This window comes from Bufo gargarizans, chromosome 2 (assembly GCF_014858855.1).
Source record: "Bufo gargarizans isolate SCDJY-AF-19 chromosome 2, ASM1485885v1, whole genome shotgun sequence".
Classification (NCBI taxonomy): Eukaryota; Metazoa; Chordata; class Amphibia; order Anura; family Bufonidae; genus Bufo; species Bufo gargarizans.
Genome location: NC_058081.1, coordinates 163676433 through 163704173, shown reverse-complemented (window position 1 = coordinate 163704173; position 27741 = coordinate 163676433). Strand labels below are relative to the sequence as shown.

Sequence of the window (27741 nt, the reverse complement as noted above, 5' to 3'; positions counted from 1 at the left end):
ACAGCATATCCTCTCAGCGTAGGGGAAGAAACAAAAACTACATCCCCCATAATGCTTTGCTGCGGGCGGCATGACGCAGCACGCTTGTAGAGGATTCCCTGTCTGTCCTGACGTCACTTACACGCGAGTGACGCATTCAGCGTAGCGGCCATCTTTGAGTAGGAGGAGTCTGGAGCCTGGAGGCAGCTCAGTGTCAGACGGTGCTCTGAGGCCGCCGTATCTCCACCGACATGTCCGCAGATAACCAGGAGACCAAAGCACATGAGGAAAACTCCTCAGACTGAACAAAAGGTACGTGTGGCGGGAGACGGCGGCCGGGGAGGCTCAGTGAGAAGCCTGCGGAAGGATGAGTCATATAGAGTGGGCTGTAGACTTATGGCAACTGGTTCCCCCCCTGCCTCCACCTCATCATCTCAGCTCTGCTTCCTGTAACCGGGCATGGCCGCCCCGTGCATCCTCCATGGCTGGCCGGGCTCCGGGGCCTAGTGGCTGCGACTTCCTGGCTGCAGCCCCACCTCATCGGCGGATACACGTTACCCTGCAGCACCCAGGAGCCATGCGGCCTCACCCTGGTGCGGGAGGACAAATCATGGAGGGGCCCAGCCTGTGAGATCATGGAGGGGCCCAGCCTGTGAGATCATGGAGGGGCCCAGCCTGTGAGATCATGGAGGGGCCCAGCCTGTGAGATCATGGAGGGGCCCAGCCTGTGAGATCATGGAGGGGCCCAGCCTGTGAGATCATGGAGGGGCCCAGCCTGTGAGATCATGGAGGGGCCCAGCCTGTGAGATCATGGAGGGGCCCACCCTGTGAGATCATGGAGGGGCCCAGCCTGTGATGACAAGTGGCCTTGTATTTGCTGTGCTAGCTATTGTTTACTGTCAGCAGCCATTGTCCTAATTATGGACTATAGTGCGGAAGAAAGATCCGCCGTGTGATCAGAAACGTGCGGATCTGTGACGGATCCAAGTAGTGACGCCTCCTGAAGATCATCCGTATAGTAATTATTAGCCATGGCATGAGGTGCAGCCCCTGCCCGTGTTCTATATGGATGTTCTAGGCAGGGGATGGTTAAGCATCACAAGGTCTACAAACCTGTCAGGGTAAAATAAAATGTGGTTGGTCTTGGTTTTTTATGGTCCTTATGCCTGTCCTATGGGGATAGTGTTGCTTTTTTGGGCCGTTGGATTTGCAGAATTTACATCAATTGCTGGCTTTTATCTGAACATTAAGAAAACAAATTAAAAACGGCAGAAAATGTAAAAAATCTCCATTCCCCAATCACTCCTGCACAGCCACTGGTGTAAGTTTGCAAGTGACTTCAGCAGTGATGTTCTGTGCTGATGACAGTATCCCATGAGTGAGCGCTGATGACAGTAATATGGCACATGACCACTGAGGCCACTCGTTGGCTGCAGCAGTCACATGTCAATGTTGAAACGTCATTGCTGGAGGCCAGGGTACAGGGACCTGGGAGGTGTGGAGAATTAGTAAGCTGAGCATTACGCCAGTTTTAAGGGCCTCAACAACCTCTTGATAGAGGTCCGGTCAGTTCTTCTGACATGTCTGTTTTAAATCCTTGTATCCCCCCATGACATGAACATTACCTTGTGCTCTTTCTCCCATAGTTGACATTCCCATTGACAAGAGGTTGGGGAGTCATGGGCGTGATGAAACATGTAGCAATGCAAGTCTTGTTGGTATTTAATTAAAGGGGTTTTCCTATCTCAGACAATGGGGGTATATCGCTAGGATATGCCCCCCATTGTCTGATAGGTGTGGGTCCCACCGCTGGGACCTGCACCTACAATGTGAATGGAGGGTGCACTGCGCATGCGCAGCCACCTTCCATTCATTTCTTAGGGGCTGCTCAGCTATTTCCATCTGCTCCATAGAGATGAATGGGAGCAGGGGCCGCACGCTGCTCCCATTCACGTCTATGGGAGCAGCGCTTGGTGGTGGATGGGCCCTGGGAAATACAGGGTCCTCCAGCCACAGCTCTCCCCGCTCTGTTCTTGTTGTAGGTGCGGGTCCTGCACCTATCAGACAATGGGGGCATATCGCTATTGTCTGAGATGAGTTAGTTAGTGCTCACCCTCTTCTTCTCTTCCTGTTCAACTGCATTTACTGTTATAAAGCGAAGCAGAGTAGGGGCCCGACTGTAGAGCCTGCGGCCAGTGTGACGGAGGAGTCAGTACTAATTAAACTTATTTTTTCTGCAGAACATGAGGGGCCAGATTTCCTACAAAGCCTCGACAACCCTATTAAAAACCGATAGTGTGAGCTCAATGTAAGAGCTCATGCTCACGAGTGCGTGCGCCCTGTGCTGCGGGCCACAATGCATGATGGGCACCATCCATGTGCACGCAGTTTGCAGATGCAGACCTATTGACTTAAATGGGTCCATGATGGGCAAGAGAGGGACTGCCCTGCAAAAAAATTGGGGCATATTCAATTTTTGGGGGGGCGTGCGGAAGCGGATTCCGGACCCGTTCAAGGCAATGGTTTTGCATCTATGGTATGAAGTGCACACAGCCAGTGTCCGTAAATTGCGGACCCGCTGTTTGCAGCCCACAATATGGGCACACGCTCAGGTGCATAAGCCCTTAATGGCAATTCAGGAACCCACTTGGCCCTGCTGCCATTAACAGTGAATGCTGAATATACAGTCAGTTTCTAGTGAGATAATAGAATACCGCCGCTGCATCCATGCACAACAAGCATACCACTGCCGTGCCATGTGGCTGTGCCCTGACATGGTGCGAAATATTCATTGTGGTCTTTATAGGGACACACCCATTTGACAAGGAGAATGATGGTGCCGAGTTGTCAATTTATTAATATATTTCTAAGCGGAATAACAAAGAAATGCTACAATGCAGAGTTAAAATGCTGATGTATTGCAGATTCCACTTCAAATGACATACGCTAAGATTTTCAGAGAAGACTTTGGTCTTGATGTTCCCTGTGGCACCAGAGGATGGCATGTGCCTTGTCTTAAATTAAAGGGTGTGTCCCATCTCAGACAATGGGGGCATATCGCTAGGATATGCCCCCATTATCTGATAGGTGCGGGTCCCACCGCTGGGACCCGCACCTACAATGAGAATAGAGCGGGGAAATGAAAGGAGGGCGCACTGCGCATGCGCGGCCGCTGAAAATAGCCAAGTGCTGGCTCGGCTATTTCCGTCTGCCCCATAAAAATGAGTGGGAGCAGGGGCCACGCGTGTGCAGTGCTCTCTCATTCTTTTCTATGGGAGCAGCGCCATAGCTCTTGCCACTCCGTTCTCGTTGTAGGTACTGGTCCCAGTGGTGGGACCCGCGCCTATCAGACAATGGGGGCATATCCTAGCGATATGTCCCCATTGTCTGAGATGGGAATACCCTTTTAAGCACCTCCTCCAGCAGTCTGTGCGCCTGCACGGTAACCTTTGCCTGCTTGTATTGGACGTAGACTTCAGTCATCATTCACTCCAGGAAACGGGTGTAACATGATATAAATGTAGCAGACTGATGACCACCTACAGTCCTACACCATGCTTTGTTTTCAGAAACTAACAATGGTGTTTAAAGAGGAACTGTCGCCTCTCCTGACGTCTGTTTTAATAGCTTCATGCATTCCCCATGTCCTAATTCTGGAGCATCTATTCTTATGGCTCTATGTTGTGCCATTCCTTTATCATTTCTACTAGAAGTTATGATTGAATTGCTAGCAGTCTGCAGTAAGGGTACAGAGGGGTGGTAACCAGTTCTGGGGGGGGGGTTGTACCTGTGCAGTCTGACAATGAGAGGTTAATTGACACTGTTCGCCGGATTACCGCGCCCTGTCATTGAGGCCGTATCACACGCCAGCACCCACAACCTACATTTGTATTAATAGTTTAATTATATTCATTGGTGGCGCAGTGGTCACAGTCCCTCCCCTCCTCCTCAGTACTATCCCCTCATTGGTGGCGCAGTGGTCACAGTCCCTCCCCTCCTCCTCAGTACTATCCTCTCATTGGTGGCGGTCATGTCACAGTGGGGAGGGAGGGGGAGAGCAGCGTGTGCCATGTTCTCTAACAGATACTAGCAGTAGCACAGCTTAGTATAGGAAAATAGCAAATCCTGGTATCTGATCGATCTGGGTCTAAAAATATAGATTGGGTATTGAAAGTTCGATACTCAGTGCAACCCGACTGCTAGCAATTCATTCATAACTTCTAGTAGCAATAATAGAGGAATGGTACAACATGGAGCCATTAGAATGGATGCTGCAGAATTGTTATTACATGGGGAATGCATGAAGCTAATAAAAGAGAGGTGACAGGTCCTCTTTAACATGCCAGAAATCTCCCCTTTAGTGCCTTCTGTTACTGCCCTCTTCACAACATCCAGCTGTAGTTACTGTATAGAACAGTCAGCTACTGTACAAACCAGAATGACAGACTGGGTGGCGGCAGTCATTTCCAGACCGCATCCAGTTTTAAATGGCACAGTACTTGACGACTACGTCCACTGCAGCAAGCAGTATATTTATTCTCCCAAATTAAAAGATGAAGTCAGTAAGGCTTGATTTAAATCATCGTTTTTTTACATAAAGATTCATATTTGGACAATTTTTCTGTTGTACTTAGGAAGGAGAAAAATAATCATTACCTTAATAATAACAATTTAACTAGGATTTATTCAACTGAAACAATGACATTACAGCATGTTATTTGCTTAAACATCCATGTTTGTTAACTAATTTGGCTAAAGAAAATATATATATTTTAAGAAACTTAGACTGTCAGCCCAGCCTACACAAGAAAGTGATATTTTGAAGTGAAAGTGATGAAGAAATATTGTTTATATTCTATTCACTGAACTTTAAACTTAGCACTGAAGGGGTTGATTCTGTATTTATAGGTTTGTAGAAGTTAGGATTAAGATCTTTTTCTCAACTCTTTTTTTATGTTATAAATTCAGTTTTGAGAACTCCAAAATTAAACCAAGCATCTGTGATAATATCTTGTAGGTAGATAAACTGCCCAATAATCTTACAAAAACCTCTGGAAGAGCATGACATTGTGAATGGATTAATGGAATTTAACAAAAAATTAAACCTATAAAGCCTTATTATACATAATTAAAAAAGTAATCTTTATTTCATAATGAAATAACCTTTTGGATGGTAATATATTTTCCTCAAAAAGCATTTTATATAAAAAAAAAATCTGATTTTAAATAAAAAAAAATCTGATTTAAAGAGGACCTTTCACTCGTATACAAACTAACTCCATCTGTGGGCAGAGCGGCGCCCAGGGGTCCCCCTGCACTTACTAGTATGCCTGGGCGCCGCTCCGTTCGCCTGATATAGGCTCCTGTGTCTCAGCTCAGTCTGTTGTACTGGACTGATTTTTTTGTAGGAGGCCTGTCCCTTGCTGCAGCACTGGCCAATCGCAGCACACAGCTCATAGACTGGCTATGAGCTGTGCGCTGCGATTGGCCAGTGCTGCAGCAAGGGACACGCCTCCTACAAAAAATCAGTTCAGTACAACAGACGGAGCTGAGACACCGGAGCCTATACCGGGCGAACGCAGCCGCGCCCAGGCATACTAGTAAGTGCAGGGGGACCCCTGAGCGCCGCTCTGCCCACAGATAGTTAGTTAGTTTTTAGTTTGTATACGAGTGAAAGGTCCTCTTTAAATAAAAAAATCTGATTTAAATAAAAAAAAAAAAAAAAAATCGATTTTTTTTAAATCATAGATTTTCATCCCCCCTGGGTGTGACAACTGCACTGCCCACATCACTACTGTCCTCACCAGTTTATTGTATCTGTTGGTACATGTGGCCGATGTAAAGCATATATCTGGCTTTTAGGCAAGTGTGGCTTGTCACCCTCTGAAATTAATAAGGTGGGAGCAACTGGGCACAACCACCAAACATGGTACATAGTACACTGTTTTGGCCACCTGAAAGCAGAAGGTGGTTGAAGATAGGCGTAAGAGTTCATTCACATGACCGTATGTATTTCACGATCCGCAAAATATAGATATTGTTTGATATTTGATGTTTTTCTTTTGTTTTTGGTTTTTTTTGTTTTTTTTGTGGACCATTGTGACAATGCCTATTCTTGACTGCAAAACGGACAAGAATAGGACATGTTATATCTTCCTCGTTGTTTTCCGGCAGGAGATCTGCCACCAGGAAATGAGGATTTTTGTGCTGCACTAAAGATCTAATTACCATGAGCCAAAACCAGAGGACAGAAATAACTGATCAAATAACTGAAGTGTGAACTCAGTATAAAGGGCCCTTTATACAGACCGAAAATTGAAAAGATCATCATTCGTTTATAGTAACACTGGTTAGAAATGATCTGGCGGTGTAAATGCACTGCCGATTACCCGTTTCACTTGTTCATTGAGTAATCGGCAGTGCATTTACACTGCCAGATCACTTCTAATCAGCAATACTATGAACACTTGTTAGCGATCTTTTCATTTCTCAGCCCATATAAAGGGCCCTTTAGGCCTCATGCACACAGCTGTTTTTTTGGTCTGCATCTGATTGGCGGCTTGGATGCGGACCCATTCATTTCAATGGGGCCGCAATAGATGCGGACAGCACTGTTGCTCCGTTTCGTGGCCCCGCAAAAAAATATTTAACCGTTTTGCGGACAAGAATAGGAATTTCTACAATAGGCCGCCTGTTCTGCAAATTGCCGAAGGCACACGGGCGGCTTCCGTGTTTTGCGGACCGCAAAAAAACTGAACGGTCATGTGCTTGAGGCCTTATACTGAGTTCACACTTCAGTTATTTCCAGCCAGAACCAGCAGTGAAGCTGACTCCGAGATAAAGTGTGATGATTTGATTTGTACCTTTTCTGTGTATTTGACCCGTGCCTGGTTTTGGCTCACAATAAGGCCCCATTCACACGACCGCAATTTCGTTCTGCATTTTGCAGAACAGAATTGCGTACCAGTTCATTTCTATGGGGCTGCACAATGTGCTGCCCGGATACGGAATTGCGGACCCACGTTTCCCAAAAAATAGAACATGTCCTATTCTTGTCCGCAATTGCGGACAAGAATAGGCATATTCTATTAGTGCCGGCGATGTGCGGCTCGCAAAATGTGGAACGCACATTGCCGGTGTCTGTTTTGCGGAGCCGCAAAACACACTACGGACGTATGAATGGAGCCTTCCTGATGGAAATAACTGAAGTGTGAATTCTGCAATTTTACAACATTAGAAGGCAATTTAGTATCCAGGAGCAGTTGGTTCACAGGTACTTTCACACTAGCATTTTTGTTTTACGGTATTGAGTTCCGTCCTCTTACGTTTTTTGGACGGAGAAAATATCGCAGCATGCTGCAGTTTTCTCTCCGGCCAAAAATACTGATCACTTGCCAGAATGGCGGATCCGGCATTAATTTACATTGAAGTGTATTAGTGCCGAATCCGGCATTAAGTGTTCTGGCAAAATGGACCTGGCTTTCCGGTCTGCGCATGCGCAGACCTTTAAAAATGCAAAATAAAATTAGTACCGGATTTGTTTTTCCGGCTGACACCGGAGAGACAGATCCAGTGTTTCAATGCATTCGTGAGACGAATCCGTATCTGGATCCGTCTGACAAATGCCATCAGTTTGCGTCCGGTGACGGAACTGCCTGGCGGAATCTGCCGCGAGTGTGAAAGTACCCTAATAATGCTATATAACAAAGATAATAAGCCTGTTCTCAGGGGCACACAGAGCTACAGATTCGAAAACCGAGCAGAGACCGCTGATCCCGAAGAAAGTTTTATTAGTAAAAATAAATGTAGATGAGAAGTTCTCTTTATACCGCGCACCTGGTGTAGGAAATGTATTTGACTCGGTTTACTTTTCTTTCCAAGGAGATGGAGGATAAGGTGATCAGCCCAGAAAAGGCAGAAGAGGCCAAATTAAAAGCAAGGTATCCTCATCTGGGTCCTAAACCAGGAGGCTCAGACTTCTTGAGAAAACGGCTACAGAAAGGGGTAAGATGTATTGATATACAGTGATCCCTCAAGTTACAGGGACCTCGGGATATAAGGTTTTCAACATACAATAGTTTTTCCTGGGCCATCGTGACTTGAAACCAGTCTGAACATACAATGCCTCAGACATTGCTGATCTGTGCTTCATGTGATTGTCTGGAAGATCCAACCAATCAACATGGCCAGTGCGGTACTACACGTTCTGTCCTGCCTTTTACCTGTGCCAGGGTGAGCTGCTCCTTTGGACACCAAGTGAAGGCGCCTCCATTTTATTTTTCTGGTGTCCTGTGTGCTGTACAGAACCCTGTCCTCTAAATAGAAAGTAATGTACAGCTTCCAGAAGCTCTTTCTGACTGCCATATGTCAGGACTTGCATTATGCTTCATCTGTCTATAGTTTGCTGTTTAGTTTAAAGGGATATTTGAGATAATTTTTTAACTGATGACTTATTCTTCTTGCAGCTTACCCTAGGCCATGTGATGTCACGTGCATCAGTCACATGGCCTACGCGCAGCTCAGCCCCATTGTGTGGCGCTGTGGTTGGTGAGCTTGGAGAAGGCCGCGGCACTACTATCTCAAACAGATACTGATGACTAGGGATCGACCGATATAGATTTTTTTTTTTTTTTTTTTTTTTTTTTTTTTAGAGCAGATACCTGTGAACTTTCAGGCCGATAGCTGATAATTTATACCGATATTTTATATATTAAAATAAATTTATATATACAGGTCCTTCTAAAAAAATTAGCATATTGTTGTGATAAAGTTCATTATTTTCTGTAATGTACTGATAAACATTAGACTTTCATATATTTTAGATTCATTACACACCAACTGAAGTAGTTCAAGCCTTTTATTGTTTTAATATTGATGATTTTGGCATACAGCTCATGAAAACCCAAATTTCCTATCTCAAAAAATTAGCATATTTCATCCGACCAATAAAAGAAAAGTGTTTTTAATACAAAAAAAGTCAACCTTCAAATAATTATGTTCAGTTATGCACTCAATACTTGGTCGGGAATCCTTTTGCAGAAATGACTGCTTCAATGCGGCGTGGCATGGAGGCAATCAGCCTGTGGCACTGCTGAGGTGTTATGGAGGCCCAGGATGCTTCGATAGCGGCCTTAAGCTCATCCAGAGTGTTGGGTCTTGCGTCTCTCAACTTTCTCTTCCCAATATCCCACAGATTCTCTATGGGGTTCAGGTCAGGAGAGTTGGCAGGCCAATTGAGCACAGTAATACCATGGTCAGTAAACCATTTACCAGTGGTTTTGGCACTGTGAGCAGGTGCCAGGTCGTGCTGAAAAATGAAATCTTCATCTCCATAAAGCTTTTCAGCAGATGGAAGCATGAAGTGCTCCAAAATCTCCTGATAGCTAGCTGCATTGACCCTGCCCTTGATAAAACACAGTGGACCAACACCAGCAGCTGACATGGCACCCCAGACCATCACTGACTGTGGGTACTTGACACTGGACTTCAGGCATTTTGGCATTTCCCTCTCCCCAGTCTTCCTCCGGACTCTGGCACCTTGATTTCCGAATGACATGCAACAGTCCAGTGCTGCTTCTCTGTAGCCCAGGTCAGGCGCTTCTGCTGCTGTTTCTGGTTCAAAAGTGGCTTGACCTGGGGAATGCGGCACCTGTAGCCCATTTCCTGCACACGTCTGTACACGGTGGCTCTGGATGTTTCTACTCCAGACTCAGTCCACTGCTTCCGCAGGTCCCCCAAGGTCTGGAATCGGTCCTTCTCCACAATCTTCCTCAGGGTCCGGTCACCTCTTCTCGTTGTGCAGCGTTTTCTGCCACACTTTTTCCGTCCCACAGACTTCCCACTGAGGTGCCTTGATACAGCACTCTGGGAACAGCCTATTCGTTCAGAAATTTCTTTCTGTGTCTTACCCTCTTGCTTGGGGGTGTCAATGATGGCCTTCTGGACAGCAGTCAGGTCGGCAGTCTTACTCATGATTGCGGTTTTGAGTAATGAACCAGGCTGGGAGTTTTTAAAAGCCTCAGGAATCTTCTGCAGGTGTTTAGAGTTAATTAGTTGATTCAGATGATTAGGTTAATAGCTCGTTTAGAGAACCTTTTCATGATATGCTAATTTTTTGAGATAGGAATTTTGGGTTTTCATGAGCTGTATGCCAAAATCATCAATATTAAAACAATAAAAGGCTTGAACTACTTCAGTTGGTGTGTAATGAATCTAAAATATATGAAAGTCTAATGTCTATCAGTACATTACAGAAAATAATGAACTTTATCACAATATGCTAATTTTTTGAGAAGGACCTGTGTGTGTGTATGTGTGTATGTATGTGTGTATATATATATATATATATATATAATTAGTTGGTAGTCACTGAGGTGGTGGAAATTTGCATTTGGCACTAGTATATATTATAAATTAATAAAGCCCTTAGTTGGTAAGCAATTTATAATTTACATTTATAATATACTAGTGCCAAATGACAATTTCCACACCCTCCCCTCCCCCACTGACTTAATTAACCCCTATCAGACCTCAGATGAATAAAATAAAAAAAACCTCCTCACCTCTCCTGCGTTGCAGCTCCTCTTCAACACCGGGTCCAGCATTTCGCTCCCCTATGTTCTCCGGCCCACGCTGCACTGTCACCGTGCAGCGTCAAGGTCATAGTGCGCGCACTACGTCCTGACGCTGACAGGGTCAGGACAGTGCAGCGCAGGCCCCATCAAAGACGACCAGGGAGGGTGAGTATTGGAAGCACTTGCTGCGCTTCTTCCCTGCCCCTGACACCCGATGCATACTAGTGAGCACTTCCATAAGCGGTCACTAGTATTCGCTTTATACGCATTATCTGCAAGGTTAGATACCGATAATGTGCAAAATCCTTAATATCGTCCAATAATATCAGTACTTCCGATGATCGGTCGATTCCCACTGATGACCCATCCTGAGGATATTTCATCAGTATAAGGGCTCATGCACACGACTGTTATTTTGCGGTCCATTTTTCACGGATCCGTTCTGTATGTAATCCCCCCCCCCTCTCTCTGATTTAAGTCCTCTTCCGTTCCGTTATTGCACAAAACATATCCGTATGGCTTCCGTATTTGATCCGTTTTTTTGTGGATCAGAAACTAACTTATTAATCACCAAACACATGAGCAATATGGGCTGGACACAGCATTTCTACAGTATGGATCCGCAAAATACGCACCCATTGACTTGAATGGGGCCTCGGACTGTGATTTGCGGACAATAATAGGACATGCACTACTTTTTTGCGGAACGTAAATACGGAAACTAAATGCACACGGAGTAACTTCCATTGTTTTTGCGGACCCATTGAAGTGAATGGTTCCGCATACTGTCCACAAAGAACGGAAGCGAAAAGAAAATATGTTCGTGTCCATGAGCCCTAAAAGTGTCATTTTTGGGCTTTGGAACCAATGACCAGTTACAGACTCGAGTTGGGCTACTGTCACATCTGCGCTTTCCCTTTCTGCTATTGAGATCCGTTAATCTCAATAATGGGGGGAAATGCTTCCGTTTTGCCCCCTTTCATTGTCAGTGGGGACAAAAGTGAACTGAACGAACGAGTGCACCAGAATGCATTTCGTTCCATTTGGTTGCCTCCCCATCGCGGACAGAATCACACTGCAAGCAACGTTTTTCTGTCAGTGATGTGCTGCGGAGCAAGACGGATCGGTTTTCTAGCACAATAGAAGACTGATCCGTCCCCTCAATGGAGTTCATGATGGATATGTCTTGGCTATTTTAAAGATAATGCAACCGGATCCGTTCAGAATTGGTGCAGACTGTTGTATTATCATGATGGAAGCATGTCTGCTGATGTGTGAAAGTAGCCTTAGGCCCCTTTCACACGGGCGAGTATTCCGCGCGAATGCGATGCTGGAGTTGAATGCATTGCACCTGCACTGAATACCGACCCATTCATTTCTATAGGGCTTTTCACATGAGCTCTGATTTTCACGCGTTACTTATGCGTTGTATGAAAACCGCAGCATGCTCTATTTTGTGCGTTTTTCACATAACGCAGGCCCCATAGAAATGAATGGGGTTGCGTGAAAATCGCAAGCATCCGCAAGTGACCTATTTTCACGCATGGTTGCTAGGAGATGATCAGGATGGAGACCCGATCATTATTATTTTCCCTTATAACATTGTTATAAGGGAAAATAATAGCATTCTGAATACAGAATGCATAGTAAAATAGGGATGAAGGGGCTAAAAAAAATAATAATAATTTAACTCGCCTTAGGCCTCTTTCACACTTGCGTTGTCCGGATCCAGTGTGTACTCCACTTGCCGGAATTACACGCCGGATCCGGAAAAACGCAAGTGTACTGAAAGCATTTGAAGACGGATCCGTCTTCAAAATGCTTTCAGTGTTACTATGGCAGCCAGGACGCTATTAAAGTCCTGGTTGCCATAGTAGGAGCGGGGGAGTGGTATACTTACAGTCCGTGCGGCTCCCGGGGCGCTCCAGAATGACGTCAGAGCGCCCCATGCGCATGGATGATGTGCCATGCGATCACGTGATCCATGCGCTTGGGGCGCCCTGACGTCACTCTGGAGCACCCCGGGAGCCGCACGGACGGTAAGTATGCTGCTCCACCGCTCCCCTTTACCATGGCTGCCAGGACTTTAGCATCCCGGCAGCCATGGTAACCACTCTAAAAAAGCTAAACGTCGGATCCGGCAATGCGCCGAAACGACGTTTAGCTTAAGGCCGGATCCGGAGCAATGCCTTTTCAATGGGCATTAATTCCGGATCCAGCCTTGCGTCAAGTCTTCAGGATTTTTGGCCGGAGCAAAAAGCGCAGCATGCTGCGGTATTTTCTCCGGCCAAAAAACGTTCCGTTCTGGAACTGAAGACATCCTGATGCATCCTGAACGGATTTCACTCCATTCAGAATGCATTGGGATAATCCTGATCAGGATTCTTCCGGCATAGAGCCCCGACGACGGAACTCTATGCCGGAAGACAATAACGCAAGTGTGAAAAAGCCCTTAGTCCACTTGATCGCGCTGCCCGGCATCTCGTCTTCTGTCTCCTTTGCAGAATAGGTCCTGTGGTGACGTCACTCCGGTCATCACATGTTCCATCACATGATCTTTTACCGTGGTGATGGATCATGTGATGACCGGAGTGACGTCACCACAGGTCCTGTGCAGCAAAGGAGACAGAAGAGATGCCGGGCTACGCGATCAAGAGGACTAAGGCGAGTTTAAAAAAAAAAATTAACCCCTCCAGCGCTATTTTACTATGCATTCTGTATTCAGAATGTATTATTTTCCCTTATAACATGGTTATAAGGGAAAATAATACAATCTACAGAACACCGATCCCAGACCCGAACTTCTGTGAAGTTCGGGTTTGGGTACCAAACATGCGCGATTTTTCTCACACGAGTGCAAAACGCATTACAATGTTTTGCACTCGCGCGGAAAAATCGTGGGTGTTCCCGCAACGCACCCGCACATTTTCCCGCAACGCCCGTCTAAAAGAGGCCTTACAGTGGTTTCATCATACAATGGTTGTCCTTGAGCTGATTAATATTGTATCTTGAGGGACCACTCGATGACCTTCTTGCTGGTGCTGTATATATTTTTGGCTTTAGGCTTCCTGTGCAGATTGCGGTTTTGCTGCAGGTTTCTTCCTTGCATTGAAAAGGTGAATCCACATACCAGAACCGCACAAAGAATTGATATGCTGTGGATTTCAAAATGGAAAAGCAAAGTGTACCTGAGATTTGTCTAATCCAAGAAGCGATAATTACTTTTCTCCCCATCACTTCAAGCAATGTGCTATGGTCCTCCCAGCAGCTGACGTCATCTTCCTGGCTGCAGCAGTGATGATCTGTACAACCAATCACTGGCCTCGGCAGTTCATGGAACATTAATGCTGAGGCCAGTAATTGGCTGCAGCAGTGACCTGTGTGCATGAAACGTCTCAGCTTCAGCTAGGAAAACAAATGGCAGCAGGGAGGACTGGAGCACAGTGCAGGAAGGGAGGAGAGGGGTAAGTCTCACCCCTTTTGTATTTTCACATGTACAGGGGTTGCCAGAGTACCTTTGTGACTTGGACAACCTTTTGAACCCTTTCAATAGCAAGAACCTATAACAAGTCATGATTTTACATGCTTAGGCTACTTTCACACTTGCGTTCAGAGCGGATCCGTCTCAGACGGATCCGCTCATATAATGCAGACGATGGATCCGTCTGCATTATATTGTAAAAAAAAAATTCTAAGTGTGAAAGTAGCCGCAGACGGATCCGTCCAGACTTTACATTGAAAGTCAATGGGGGACGGATCAGTTTGAAAATTGAGCCATATAGTGTCAAATTCAAACGGATCCGTCCCCAATGACTTCCATTGTAAGTCTGGACGGATCCGTTTGCCTCCGCACGGCCAGGCGGACACCCGAACGCTGCAAGCAGTGTTCAGGTGTCCGCCTGGCCGTGTGGAGCCCAAACGCTGCCAGACTGATGCATTCTGAGCGGATCCGCATCCACTTAGAATGCATTAGGGCTGGACGGATGCGTTCAGGGCCGCTTGTGAGAGCCTTTAAACGGAACTCGCAAGCGGAGCCCCGAACGCTAGTGTGAAAGTAGCCTTACTGCAGCTAGATTGTAAGGGCTAGGTGTCGTCTTCAAGCCTAAATGTTTCCAGGGTCAGTATTGTTGGTGCAGGCACAGGGCTCATTTGACTTTGGGGAGCAGCATGAAAAGATTGTACTGTGGGGGAAGCTGCAGTTGTCATCTCTCCCCCTGCACAGCTTCCCTGTTTCCCAGGGGGATACTGTAACAAGATTGTGCTGAAGTATTTGGACAGAGATGGTTTTCATAACTTCACCCCTGTTCAGCACCTCACTCAAGATCTTTTTAAAATGTAGACTTTCATCTTAAAAGTTGTGTGTGTATATAAGAGTAGGTTCACACCTCCATTTAACTGATTTGGCAGGCTGTTCTGACAGAGAACTGGAGCTAGCCTAGTCAGACACTGTTGTACACCGCTCTTTGGTCATCGATATCTGATGACCCGCCGAACTCCCCCACTGTAACTGTATGAAGAGGCTGCAGCCTCCTCACAGCTAACCAGAGTGCTGTACATTGTATATAGGCCATGCTTGGAATTTCAGCTGGAGCCCATTTGCCTGAATGGGACTGAGCTGCAGCTAGGCCTTGTGACTGATAAAGGTGAGGTCACCGGCCTAAGAGGAGCAACACGGCCTCTTCAAACAGCAGATTGGTGGGGTGCCACGAATTGGACCTCCTCCAATCAGATATTGATGACCTATCCTGAGAATAGGTCAATCAGTACAGTATATGAATTCAGGTAAACGCCTTTTGATCCATTCATATCTATTGTGGTGTACAAATTGTCTGTCCAAATACCTCTAGACCCATGTGTATGCGGAGATAAGTATTCTACACTCCGAGCCACCCACCGAGGGATGCATAAGTTACATAAACGCGAATGCCAAAGTAGCAAGATTAATCCATTTATCCCACTGGTAAATTTAAAACTTTACTTTTATTAGAAAATTAATTAATATGATCAAGGCCGAAAGAAAACAAAGTGTATATATACTTTCTTCACATTTATTGTCCTTGCTAATATTTTGTGATGTGCTGGATGATAAATATATATATATATATATATATATATATATATATATATATATATAATTTTTATTTTTTCTAGGCTACTTTTACACTAGTGGTTTAGTTTTCCGGTATTGAGATCTGTCATAGGGGCTCAATACCGGGGGGAAAAAAAAACGCGTCAGTCTTGTCCCCATTCATTGTCAATAGAGACAAAACTGAACAGAACGGAATGCTCCAAAATGCATTGCGTTCCTTTTTTGTTGCGTTTCCATACCGGAGAGCAAACCGCCACATGTATTTTGCTTTCCGTCCTGGGATGCAGAGCAAGATGAGTACGGTATTGCCCCCAATGCAAGTCAGTGGGGATGGATCCGTTTTCTGACACAATAGAAAACGGATCCGTCCCCCATTGACTTTCAATGGAGTTCATGATGGATCTGTCCTTGCTATGTTACAGATAATACAACCGGATTTGTTCATAACAGATTGTTGTATTATCAGTAACGGAAGCGTTTTTGCTGAACCCTGCCGGATCCAGTAAAAACCCTAGTGTGAAAGTAGCCTTATACTTGTGAATAATGTAGTCCTGGCAGCAAAAGGGTTAACGGACACTAACTTTTTTTTTTTTTTTTTCCCTAGCAAAAGTATTTTGACTCTGGGGACTACAACATGGCTAAAGCAAAGATCAAGAACAAGCAACTTCCGGCTGCTGCTCCGGACAAGACAGAAGTCACGGGAGATCATATTCCTACTCCGCAAGACCTTCCCCAGAGGAAACCTTCCCTTGTGGCCAGCAAGCTGGCTGGTTGAGGAGCCGGCCCGCCTGCATGAACACCGCCTCATTTCCATCTCTCTTCCTTTCTAAACCTTTTTTCTGTGCTCCTCCCCGAACACTAATAGTCAGTCTGGCAGTTTAGCGGGCCATAGTAGTGCAAGCTGCTGTCTTGAGTGTGAAGTTCTGTAGTCGCAGATTAGTCGTCTCAAACCGATGCACTGATAAACCGATCTGTTTTGGTATAGCAATGTAAAGTCACTTACTTGAAATCAAGACTATGTACATAAAGGCTTTTTCCTGGTGGTAGGACAGGTGTGAACAATGGACACTAGCGTTTTACCATTTTTATGGTCTGCTTTTTTTTTTTTTCTTTCTATCTTCTAGTCTTCATACTGTATTAAGTTTTGTATTTAAGATTTTCTTAGCTTTTTTTTTTCCCCTTTTTTGTTCATTTTTAAGGTTAAGACCACACATTTATGTTTTGAGAAGGGAGTAAAGCAAAGCTGTCAAATCAGATTGGGTTCTCGAGGGTTTTTCTCACTCTGCCCTTTTAACTTGAATGGCCTTAAACCTTTCTCAGCTTTAACGATAGGATTTGACTTGGGCAATATTTGCCCACACTGCTGTAACCCTTTGGGAACCTAGTACACTATGAAAGGGAGCCCTAGTTGAAGCTGGCGTCTGTTCCTGGTAGATCCTTCTGTTGAAGACGTGGATGAAGTGCGCATGTGCATAGACTGTTGAATTCACTTCTGTGCCATTTTGTAAATACAATAGTTTTGCACAACCTTTTTGCAAACGTGTACTAATTTTTACAGTTTACAATATTAACGTGTAAATCTGTAGCGCATTTTAGCTCCTTTTTAAATTCCCAGCAGTGGTTTTCTGTTACCAGGCTTATCGCAATCATCCTAAATTCATGACTTCTGCGTGAATTTATGCATGATTTTGTTTTATTGAGGCAAACAAACCTTCTGTGAAATTCGTGCAAGGCAAGCTGGAAGACTCCTGCCTTGCTGCTGTATGTTCACCTGACTGGAGGTGCAGTGGTTACCCTCTCCTTGTATCCAACCTACACTTGTAGACATGCCAGAACTGCATGCGGTGACCCCCGTTACCATGGACCTGCATGTCGCTGAGATCCACATGCATCCATCTGTGGCAGTAAAAAGGTGCGTGCTAGGCCAACCAGAGACGGCCATCATTACTGTAGGTATTGCTGATCTACAGCTTCTTAGGAGATGAGGAGACTAATGTTATCCATCCCAAAATAGGCATGTGTCCTAGTGACATACATTGCCTCGTGTAAGGTTTGTATCAGGGTTGTGATCAGCATATAGTCTATGTGAATATACTTTTGGGACACACACAAAAATAAATATAGAATAAAACCGTAATTTATGAATTAACTCTACATTTTGTTACTCTGCTAAACCCTTGAGGTATATAATATTACTGTGCTTCTTGATGTCCTGCAGTTGTTAACTGGTATCGACATTTACAAGTAGTTTAATGTTGCATAAAGCCTCCAATAATGCTGGATATACTGAACATTTATGAATATTGTTAATAAAGAATGCAACTGTACTCCTTGCCTCATGTCTTTGTGTTCTGCTTCATGCTTTTTTTTTTTGGGGGGGGGGGGTTCATCTTTTTTGTGTGTTTGGGTACTTTTACACTAGCATTTTTCTTTTCCGGCGCCGAGTTCCATCGTGGTGTTTAATACCGGAAAATAACTTATCAGTTTTATCCCTGTGCATTCTGAATGGAGAGAAATCGGTTCAGAAAGCATCAGTTCGGTCACTGAACGGCATTTTGGACAGAGGACATACCACAGCATGCTGCATTATTATCTCCGTCCAAAATTCCGGATCCGGCATTAATTTACATTGAAATGTATTAATGCCGGATCCGTCCTTCCGGTCTGCGCATGCACAGACCGGTAAAAAAATAATAAATTATATATAACGGATCCGTTTCTCCGGATGACATCCGGAGAGACGGATCCGTTCTTGCAATGCATTTGTAAGACAGATCCGCATCCAGATCAGTCTACAAATGCTGTCCGTTTGCATAACCAGTTCCGGCGACGGAACTGCTTGCCGGATTGCTCTGCCGCAAGTGTGAAAGTAGCCTTAGCAGTCTGCAAATCATCTAGCACTTCCTACATCCAGATTGAGATACACAAGTGCATATCCAGTCTGTACCCAATTTGTTCCAGTCTGTCTTAATGGGGTCTTCACACTTTATACATTTAAAAGCCACAACATTGATCGTTTTGCAGACTGTCTGTGCAATGTACTTTTCCAGAGAGGTTAAGTGCGTAATAACTTTTGTTGTCTGATTTATATTTGGACAGTTAGGCCGAATGCACACGGCCGTGTTCCGTGGTATCCCGGCCTGGATTCCTGCTGACAGCAGGAGCGCACGGCGTCATTGGTTGCTATGACGCCATGTGCTTCATGCCGCCACTGCACTACAGTAATACACTCGTATAGATCATTACTGTAGTGCGGCAGCATGAAGCGCACGGCGTCATAGCAACCAATGACGCCGTGCGCTCCTGCTGTCAGCAGGAATCCAGGCCGGCATACCACGGTTCGCTCACGGCCGTGTGCAGTCGCCCTTAGAGTGGTAGAAGACGGGTTGAAAGGCGTATTACTGCTGAATCAGACTGCAAGGACTTATATATTTTTTTTTTTTGTAGTCTGTTACCATGGAGATACACATCTGCATAGGATCTGTAGACAAACCCATATATATCTTTTTTTTTTACTCCCTTTATATCTGACTGCTGGAGATCCACCTAATTTACGACGCATATGCCTTATCATAAATTAGGCACAGCTTCTGGCAGTACAGGGGAGATCATACGCAGTCTTAAAAACCTAGTCCAGTGATGGCGAACCTATGGCACGGGTGCCAGAGGCGGCACTCAGAGCCCTCTCTGTGGGCACCCGTGCCTTGGAAAAAGTCTATGGCGTACCATTATGCTTTAGACTTTTCCTGCCATTCATCAGCACGGGACGCACTATGAACAGCACAGGCAGCGCATTGTATGTAGGCTATTAAGCTGTTATAGCTAAATGATAAAGTACATGGAAGATATACTATATTGGTATTTAGGTTAAATTGCCGTGTTGGCACTTTGCAATAAATAAGTGGGTATTTGGTTGCAGTTTGGGCACTCGGTCTCTAAAAGGTTCACCATCACTGACCTAGTCTATTATAAATTCCCCATTTTGTATTGGAAGTTTAAGCTCCAGCATTGTCCTAAATCTGAAAATACTGCATATGTGGGGAGCACACAGTCCTACTGCTGAGCTCCATACCCAGTTGTAAAGCTCTGTTTACATGAAATTTTTGTAATACACACAGAATTATTTTTTTAAGAGCAAACTGCAAGAAAAATTATACTGGTAGAACAGTGTCTTTACAGTTGGATCATGTTGCTATAAAATATACCGTAGGGCTACAGTTGCAGCAAGCTTTAAAATAGTTTTCCGAGATTTAAGCTGAGGAGAACATGGAGCGTGCTGAGTGCAGCCATGTTCTCTGATACTAGGCTGTGCAGTAGCTCAGCCTAGTATCGGTAAATGTCAAATCCCGGTATTTGAATCAATACCGGTACAAAAGTATCTAATTCGATACCTGGTGCAACCCTAACAAGCACAGTGCTGTACATTTTATAGCCTCTGTTCTTGGTATCTCATTCACTTCTATGGGGCTAAGCTACACCTAGGCCATGTGACATCACTTGGCATAGACAAAAAATTAAAGGGGTTTTCTCAACAGGCTATTTCATACTTACCTGGTCACGGCGCGCCGTCCACTTCCTGGTTTCACTGTACTGAACGCGCACCCCTAGTCCGCATGCGCCCTGGTGACTTCTTCCTGGCATGTATACTATACTGGCCAGGAAGAAGTCACCAGGGCGCATGCGCGGACTCGGCGTGCATGTTCAGTACAGCACGCGGCAGGCCGGGAAAAGAAGTCGTCTGCGCACGCGCGGCCACCGCGATTCATGAGAAGAGCGGTGGCTGTAACCAGGGGAGACGGAAAACAGCAGTCAGGTAAGTATAGGTTTATTTATTTCTAAGGGGTGGGGATTTGTTAATAAAATATATTTAGAAAAATGTTCACTTAAATCTGTTAATGATCATTAAGATGATAATACCCCTTTAAGAAGGCTGCAATGCTACTGTAAGCACAACTGCTTTCTCCGGCAACTGATCGAAGGGAGACCGGTTGTTAGACCCTCAGCGATCAGATATCACTGAGTATCGGAGGTCTCTGAAAACCCCTTTAAATTGGCTTTTTCAATGGCTATTTTTTTTATAGGGGACATCTCACTTCAGCCAATGGCATTTGTGTAGCGAAAGCTAATACAAGGCACTTACTAATGTACTGTGATTGTCCATATTGCCTCCTTTATTTTTCCATCACATTATACACTGCTCGTATCCAGGGGTTATGGATGTGCTTGCACACTATAGGAAAAGGTACCAGCCTACGGGAGTTCCATGGTCCCGGCCACCAGAGAGGATAGTACTTTTTCCTGTAGTGTGCAATAGGGCTGCAGCCATCGACTATTTTTGTAATAGAGTACTCTAATAACAAATAAACTAATTAAAAGAACAGGTTTTTTCCTTTTTATAAAAACTCATCAGCTCCCCCTCAGTGCCACCATCTCCCCCTCCTAGCCATGTCCCCAGCGCCAGTACTTACCTTTCCTCCATCTTCTCTGCATGCTGTACTGTCGTCCTGACAAGACACAGCGTCGGGTCATAGCGCGCGCTTACGATGTGTCAGGATACAGTTCGATTACGGGCCGGAGGGTGACCACGAAGCAGTGAGTAAAGCCAAGTGCTTCACTTCTGCTCTGTGGTCACATGACACAAAAATCCTTGCTGCAAAAAATTTGCATAGAGGATATTTTTTGTGTGTCGAATTACTCTATTCCATTGAGTAATTGTTTCAGCCCTAGTGTGCAAACGTGACCACCGCTGATGGATTGCCAGGTGGTCCTAACCATGGAACCGAGCAGTGTATAATGTGGTGGAAAAATGAATCCAGACAGCAAAGGAAGCAATATGGACAAGCAGAATACATTAGTAAGTGCCTTGTATTAGCTTTCGCTACTTGATAAATGCCACTTGTTGCAGTGAGAAAACCCCTTTAAATGTAACTTTCAAGTTTGCAACTCTCCCCCGATGGCACAGAAAATTACAGCCTGCTACGTTTTTCTGCCCATATTCAGAAGTCAGTAGCAATATGATCCCACTCTATAGGCATTCTGGTTCAGCAGTTAGCACAAGCTGTGGAGAAACTTTTAGCACCAGGAGTCCAAAGGAAAGAATTGGTAATCTGCTTTTTATTTGTTTTAACATTCTGCAGAAAAAGGATTATTCATTTTTGCCAAATGCAAAGAGGAAGAAAAAATAAATAAATCCAATGATGCTCATTAATGACTAAACTTCATAGATCTAAGAGCTCATTCACACGACCGTATGTATTTTGCGGTCCGCTGAATAACTGATCCACAAAAGATATAGATTATGTCCATGTGCATTCCGTATTTTGGGGAATGGAACTGTCACCGAATAGAACAGTCCTATCCTTGTCTGTAATGCAGACAATAATAGGACATGTTCTATTTTTTTGCATAACGGACACACTGTAACAGAATGCACATGGAGTAACTTCTGTGTTTGTTATTTTTTTTTTGGTGGACCCGTTCAAATGAATGGTCCGCAAAAAAACCTGAACTGACACAAAAATAAATTCCGGGCATGTACATGAACCTTATGACTATAATTAGTGTTGAGTGAAGCAAGATGTAGAGCATTCAAATGTATGGGATCTGGCAAGGGGAAATTCGTTAATCTTGCGAGCCTTCGGTAAATAAATTTGATTTTTAAACTTTACAACCCATTTTAAAACTTGAATCCAAAGTTGGTTTCCAAGTTTAAAAAAAGTTATTCGCCAAAGTCGTAAGACTTCAAGGATAACGAATTTCACCTCACTGGAGCGCATACATTTGAATGCGGAGACTGATCTATGATCCGAAGCGCGCTTTGCTCAACACTAACTATAACCTACAAATGAGACACCTAGGTGTGTTCCACTACAATATGTTAATATTTAACAAGGAGAACTCCTTATGTTATACTAAAGAACATGATTGTATTATTCCCCTAATGTAATTACACTCCTACAGGGAGGCCTATGGGGAAAAACACCAGAAAAGCATTAGTTTCTGCTCGGCCAATTCTCAGCATATTTGCTGGTTGCGGCTGGAGCTCCACTGGACCCCATTATAGTTGGGCTACTTTCACATCAGCAGAGGATCTCAATCAGTTCGTATGTGGTTGTATTAAATCGAAATGGAAGAAACCGGTATTAAAATCATCGTAAGTCAATGGGCACCATTGTCCAGCGCAATTGACTTACCTTGATTTTCATGCCAGATCCGGTTTGTTCTATTTTGCAGACCGGAAACAAAACTGAACCGATGCATACTGGTTAGGGATGAGCGAACTCAGTTTGGATACAAGTTTTAAAAATGGTTTAATACAGAAATTATTCACCAAAGTCTTGTGGGACTTCGGGTATAACTCGCTTCGCCTTGTCGGAGGCAGTACATTTTAATGCTGTATGGAGACTGATCTCCGCATAGCATTAAACCAAAGTTTTAAGCAAAACTACTTCAGATCTAGGATCCGTAGCTCGCTTCACTCATCCCTAATACTGATGCATCCTGATCAGTTTTGTCCCCATTGACAATGAATAGGGACAAAACTGAACTGTTTGTGGCGTGGTTTTGAGATCCAGCAGAGAAAAACCGGAAAGCCAAAATGCTGATGTGAAAGTAGCCGTAATGGGGCCGAGACACATTCCGGTAGCATCTGGCAATGCTGGATCTGGAGAACACCGGCAGGCTATTCTGGAAAAAATGCTATGCTGCAGATGTGAAACTAGCCCAAGACAGTTTTCCTTTGCACCAGTTTTGATAAAATCTCCCTTTTGTATGTACACTATAGATTTTAACACTATATGACGTACCCGTCTGCCCTAAGCATTAAGGGAAAGTATGGAGCAGGCTCAGTCACTAAGTTTGCTCCATATGCTGCGGGTGCTGGCTGTATAATACCGCTGACCCCTGCCAGCAGTGACCGTCATTTAACCCTCTTAGATGCTGCAGTCAATAGCGACCACAACATCTGTGGGGAGGGGTTCCAGTTGGTTGTTATGACAGCTTGGGACCTTGTGAAGGCTTCAGGGTCTGGCATGGTGAACTGCCTGCATAGCCGTGGCCCGACAGACAGCCTGTAAAAATGCCACAGGATGCAATAGTATGCAGTGTATGGTGCAATCAAATAGGAGATTTCATATACAATTCTCCCAAAGTAATGAAACGCAAGCGATAGTAGGTTATAAGATGCCATTAAAAATATAACTGATCCCACAAAATATAAGCCCTCCTATGTCTATGTGAACAGAAACGTTAAAAAGTTATGGCTCTTGGAAGACAGGGAGGGAAAGAAAGAAACCAGAAATAAAAATTGGCTGCATCCTTAAGGGTCATGCACACAAAGTGTTTTTTTTTTTTTACAGTAGAAATTGATTTATGAAGTTATTATGCAAAGTTTCGCGAGATTTCGCGAAGTAATACATTCGGTTCCTAGGAGCCAATACATTCTAATACTGTACGGCGCGCTCACTGTACAGCATTCAAAGTCGATTCGCTCATCCCTATTGCCTACCATGGGTCTCCTTCCACAAGCTTGCTGGAATTTTGGCATATTCCTTCCTGCAGTAGTGGTTTGTAGGTCTGCTTGCTTGATGGTCATTCTAGGCCACTTTCACACCAGCATTTTTGCTGGATCCGTCATGGATCAGCAAAAACGCTTCCGTCTTGATAATACAACCGGTTGTATTCTCTCTAAATTAGACTGATCCGTCTCTAAAACCATTGTAAGTCGATGGGGGACGGATCCGGTTTCTTTTGTGTCAGAGAGAACTGATCCATTGCTATTGGCTTTACATTGTGAGTCATGATGGACCCGTCTTGCTCTGCATCCCAGGACGCACTCAAAAACGCTGCTTGCAGCTCCTGTGTGCGCCATGGGAATGCAATGAAGTGGAACGGAATGTATTCTGGTGCACTCCGTTCCCTCCAGTTCAGTTTTGTCCCCATTGACAATGAATGGGGACAAAATAAAACGTAAGTGTTTTTCTCCCGCTATTGAGGTCCTATGACGGATCTCAATACTGGAAAGGGAAAGCGCAGGTGTGAACATAGCCTTATCCCCTATCCACAGTATAGGGGATAACTATTAGATGGGATGACAGACCCCTTACACTGGGGTCTGTATTTACTTTGCAGTATAGTCTAGAATGCAGATTTATTCTGGGGTCTGTCTGGAGTATTTTAGTATTTCGTTTCTGGTCTGGAGAGGGATCTGTATTTGGCATCTGGTTTGCAGTCAAATTTTTCTGGGTCTGAATTTACTTTGGGGTCTGGGCTGCTCATTTTATTTTCAGTGGTGTGTGTGTTTATTCTGGGGTTTGGTCTGGAGTCTGAATTCATTTTGTGGTGTGATGAAAAGGTTGTGTACACTGTTATTCAAAAGTATTAGGTTGAGGAAATGATATAAATATGTACAGAATAGTATGGGTTTACCTTCCCCCGTCATTGCTCATCAGTAGGCAGGTATGGGGTATCTGCAATTATCTGTTAATGTACTGTAAGGTAACGTGCTGCATTCACTCCTATGTACAGAACACTCAGCATGTTCTAGCACGAGTCAGGCATGGCCAGAGTTAACTTTCTGGAGCTCTGGGTGAGGGCAGGACCCTCCCCGTAGCTCCAAAAGATTCTAGTGTTCTAGGAGTAGGAGACCATGAGGACAGGTCCTGGAGGACCGCAGACTGCAGCTGCTCATTTCCCCAGGCCTTCAGCTGAAAGCTTCAGTTAGGCCTCATGCACACGGCCGTTTTTCTTGTCCGCATCCAAGCTGCAGTTTTTGCGGCTGGGGTGTGGACCTATTCACTTCAATGGGGCCGCAAAAAATGCGGACAGCACTCCGTGTGCTGTCCGCATCCATTGCTCCGTTCTGTGGCCCCGCAAAAAATATATAACATGTCCTATTCTTGTCCATTGCGGACAAGAATAGGCATTTCTACAATGGGCCGCCTGTTCCGTTCTGCAAATTGCGGAAGGCACACGGGCGGCTTCCGTGTTTTGGAGATCCGCAATATGCAGACCGCAAAAAACAGAAGGGTCGTGTGCATGAGGCCTTAGGGTCCCTTCACACGTCCGTAACGTGTTTTGCAGATCCGCAAAACACGGACACGGCAATGTGCGTTCCGCATTTTGCGGACTGCATATCGCCGGCACTAATAGAATATGCCTATTCTTGTCCGCAATTGCGGACAATAATAGGACATGGTCTTTTTTTTTTTTTTTTTTTTGGGAGTGGAAATGCGGACCCGGAAGTGCGGGTCTGCATTTCTGGGACCGGGCCGCACATCGTGAGAAATGAATGGGTCCGCAATTCCGTTCCGGAAAAATGCGGAACGAAATTGCGGACGTGTGAATGGGGCCTAAGGCTACTTTCACACTTGCGGCAGTGTGATCCGGCGGGCAGTTCCATCGTCGGAACTGGCCGCCGGATCCACCGATCTGACGCTGACTGAAAGCATTTGTGAGACTGATCCGGATGCGGATCCGTCTAACAAATGCATTGCAAGGACGGATCCGTCTCTCCGCTTGTCATGCAGACATACGGATCCGTCTTGTATCTTTTTTCACATTTTTACCAGTCTGTGCATGCACAGACCAGAAGGACGGATCCGGCATTCCTATGGGAAAAAATGCCGGATCCGGCATTCAGGCAAGTCTTCAGTTTTTTTCGCCAGAGATAAAACCATAGCATGCTACGGTTTTATCTTTTGCCTGATCAGTCAAAACGACTGAACTGATGCATCCTGAACGGATTGCTCTCCATTCAGAATGCATGGGGATGAAACTGATCAGTTCTTTTCCGGTATAGAGCCCCTGTGACGGAACTCTATGGCCTCTTTCACACTTGCGTTGTCCGGATCTGGCATGTACTCCACTTGCCGGAATTACACGCCGGATCCGGAAAAACGCAAGTGTACTGAAAGCATTTGAAGACGGATCCGTCTTCAAAATGCGTTCAGTGTTACTATGGCAGCCAGGACGCTATTAAAGTCCTGGTTGCCATAGTAGTAGTGGGGAGCGGGGGAGCGGTATACTTACAGTCCGCGCGGCTCCCGGGGCGCTCCAGAATGATGTCAGAGCGCCCCATGCGCATGGATGACGTGCCATGCGATCACGTCATCCATGTGCGTGGGGCCCCCTGAAGAAACTCTGGAGCGCCCCGGGAGCCGCGCGGACGGTAAGTATACTGCTCCCCCGCTCCCCACTACGCTTTACCATGGCTGCCAGGACTTTAGCGTCCCGGCAGCCATGGTAACCATTCAGAAAAAGCTAAACGTCGGATCCGGCAATGCGCCGAAACGACGTTTAGCTTAAGGCCGGATCCGGATCAATGCCTTTCAATGGGCATTATATCCGGATCCGGCCTTGCGGCAAGTGTTCAGGATTTTTGGCCGGAGCAAAAAGCGCAGCATGCTGCAGTATTTTCTCCGGCCAAAAAACTTTCTGTTCCGGAACTGAAGACATCCTGATGCATCCTGAACGGATTTCACTCCATTCAGAATGCATTGGGATAATCCTGATCAGGATTCTTTCGGCATAGAGCCCCGACGACGGAACTCTATGCCGGAAGAAAAGAACGCAAGTGTGAAAGAGCCCTATGCCGGAAAAGAAAAACGCTAGTGTGAAAGTACCCAGACTAAGGCCTCTTTCACACGACCGTATGGCTTTTTGAGTGTTTTGCGGTCAGTTTTTCACGGATCCGTTGTTCCGTTTTTTGTTTCGTTTTTCCGTATGGCTTATACAGTATACATAGAAAAAATTGGTCTGGGCATGAAATTTTCAATAGATGCTTCTGCAAAAACGGAACCGATACGGAAGACATATGGATGCATTTCCGTATGTGTTCAGGTTTTTTTACGGACCCATTGACTTGAATGGAGTCACGGAACGTGATTTGCGGGCAATAATAGGACATGTTCTATCTTTCAACGGAAGGGAAATAGGGAAACGGAATGCATACGGAGTACATAAAAAAAAAAAAAACCTGTAGTGTGAAAGAGGCCTAACAGTTCCCTGTGTGTCCCCTGCCACGTCTACAGATATATGGAAAGTCACCAAGGTAACCAGCATAAAGCATTATACACTTTGCTGCTGCGACAGGAAAAGACA

General features: G+C 45.1%; 1 protein-coding gene across 1 annotated transcript; it reads left to right on the top strand.

Moving 5' to 3' along the window:
• Positions 1-152: 152 nt before the first annotated feature.
• Positions 153-17969, top strand: ARPP19 (cAMP regulated phosphoprotein 19). The gene is made up of 3 exons (XM_044279662.1): positions 153-291; positions 7861-7983; positions 16247-17969. Exons 1-3 carry the CDS (start codon positions 262-264, stop codon positions 16415-16417), a joined length of 324 nt encoding a protein of 107 aa, XP_044135597.1. The 5' UTR covers positions 153-261; the 3' UTR covers positions 16418-17969.
• Positions 17970-27741: the final 9772 nt, after the last annotated feature.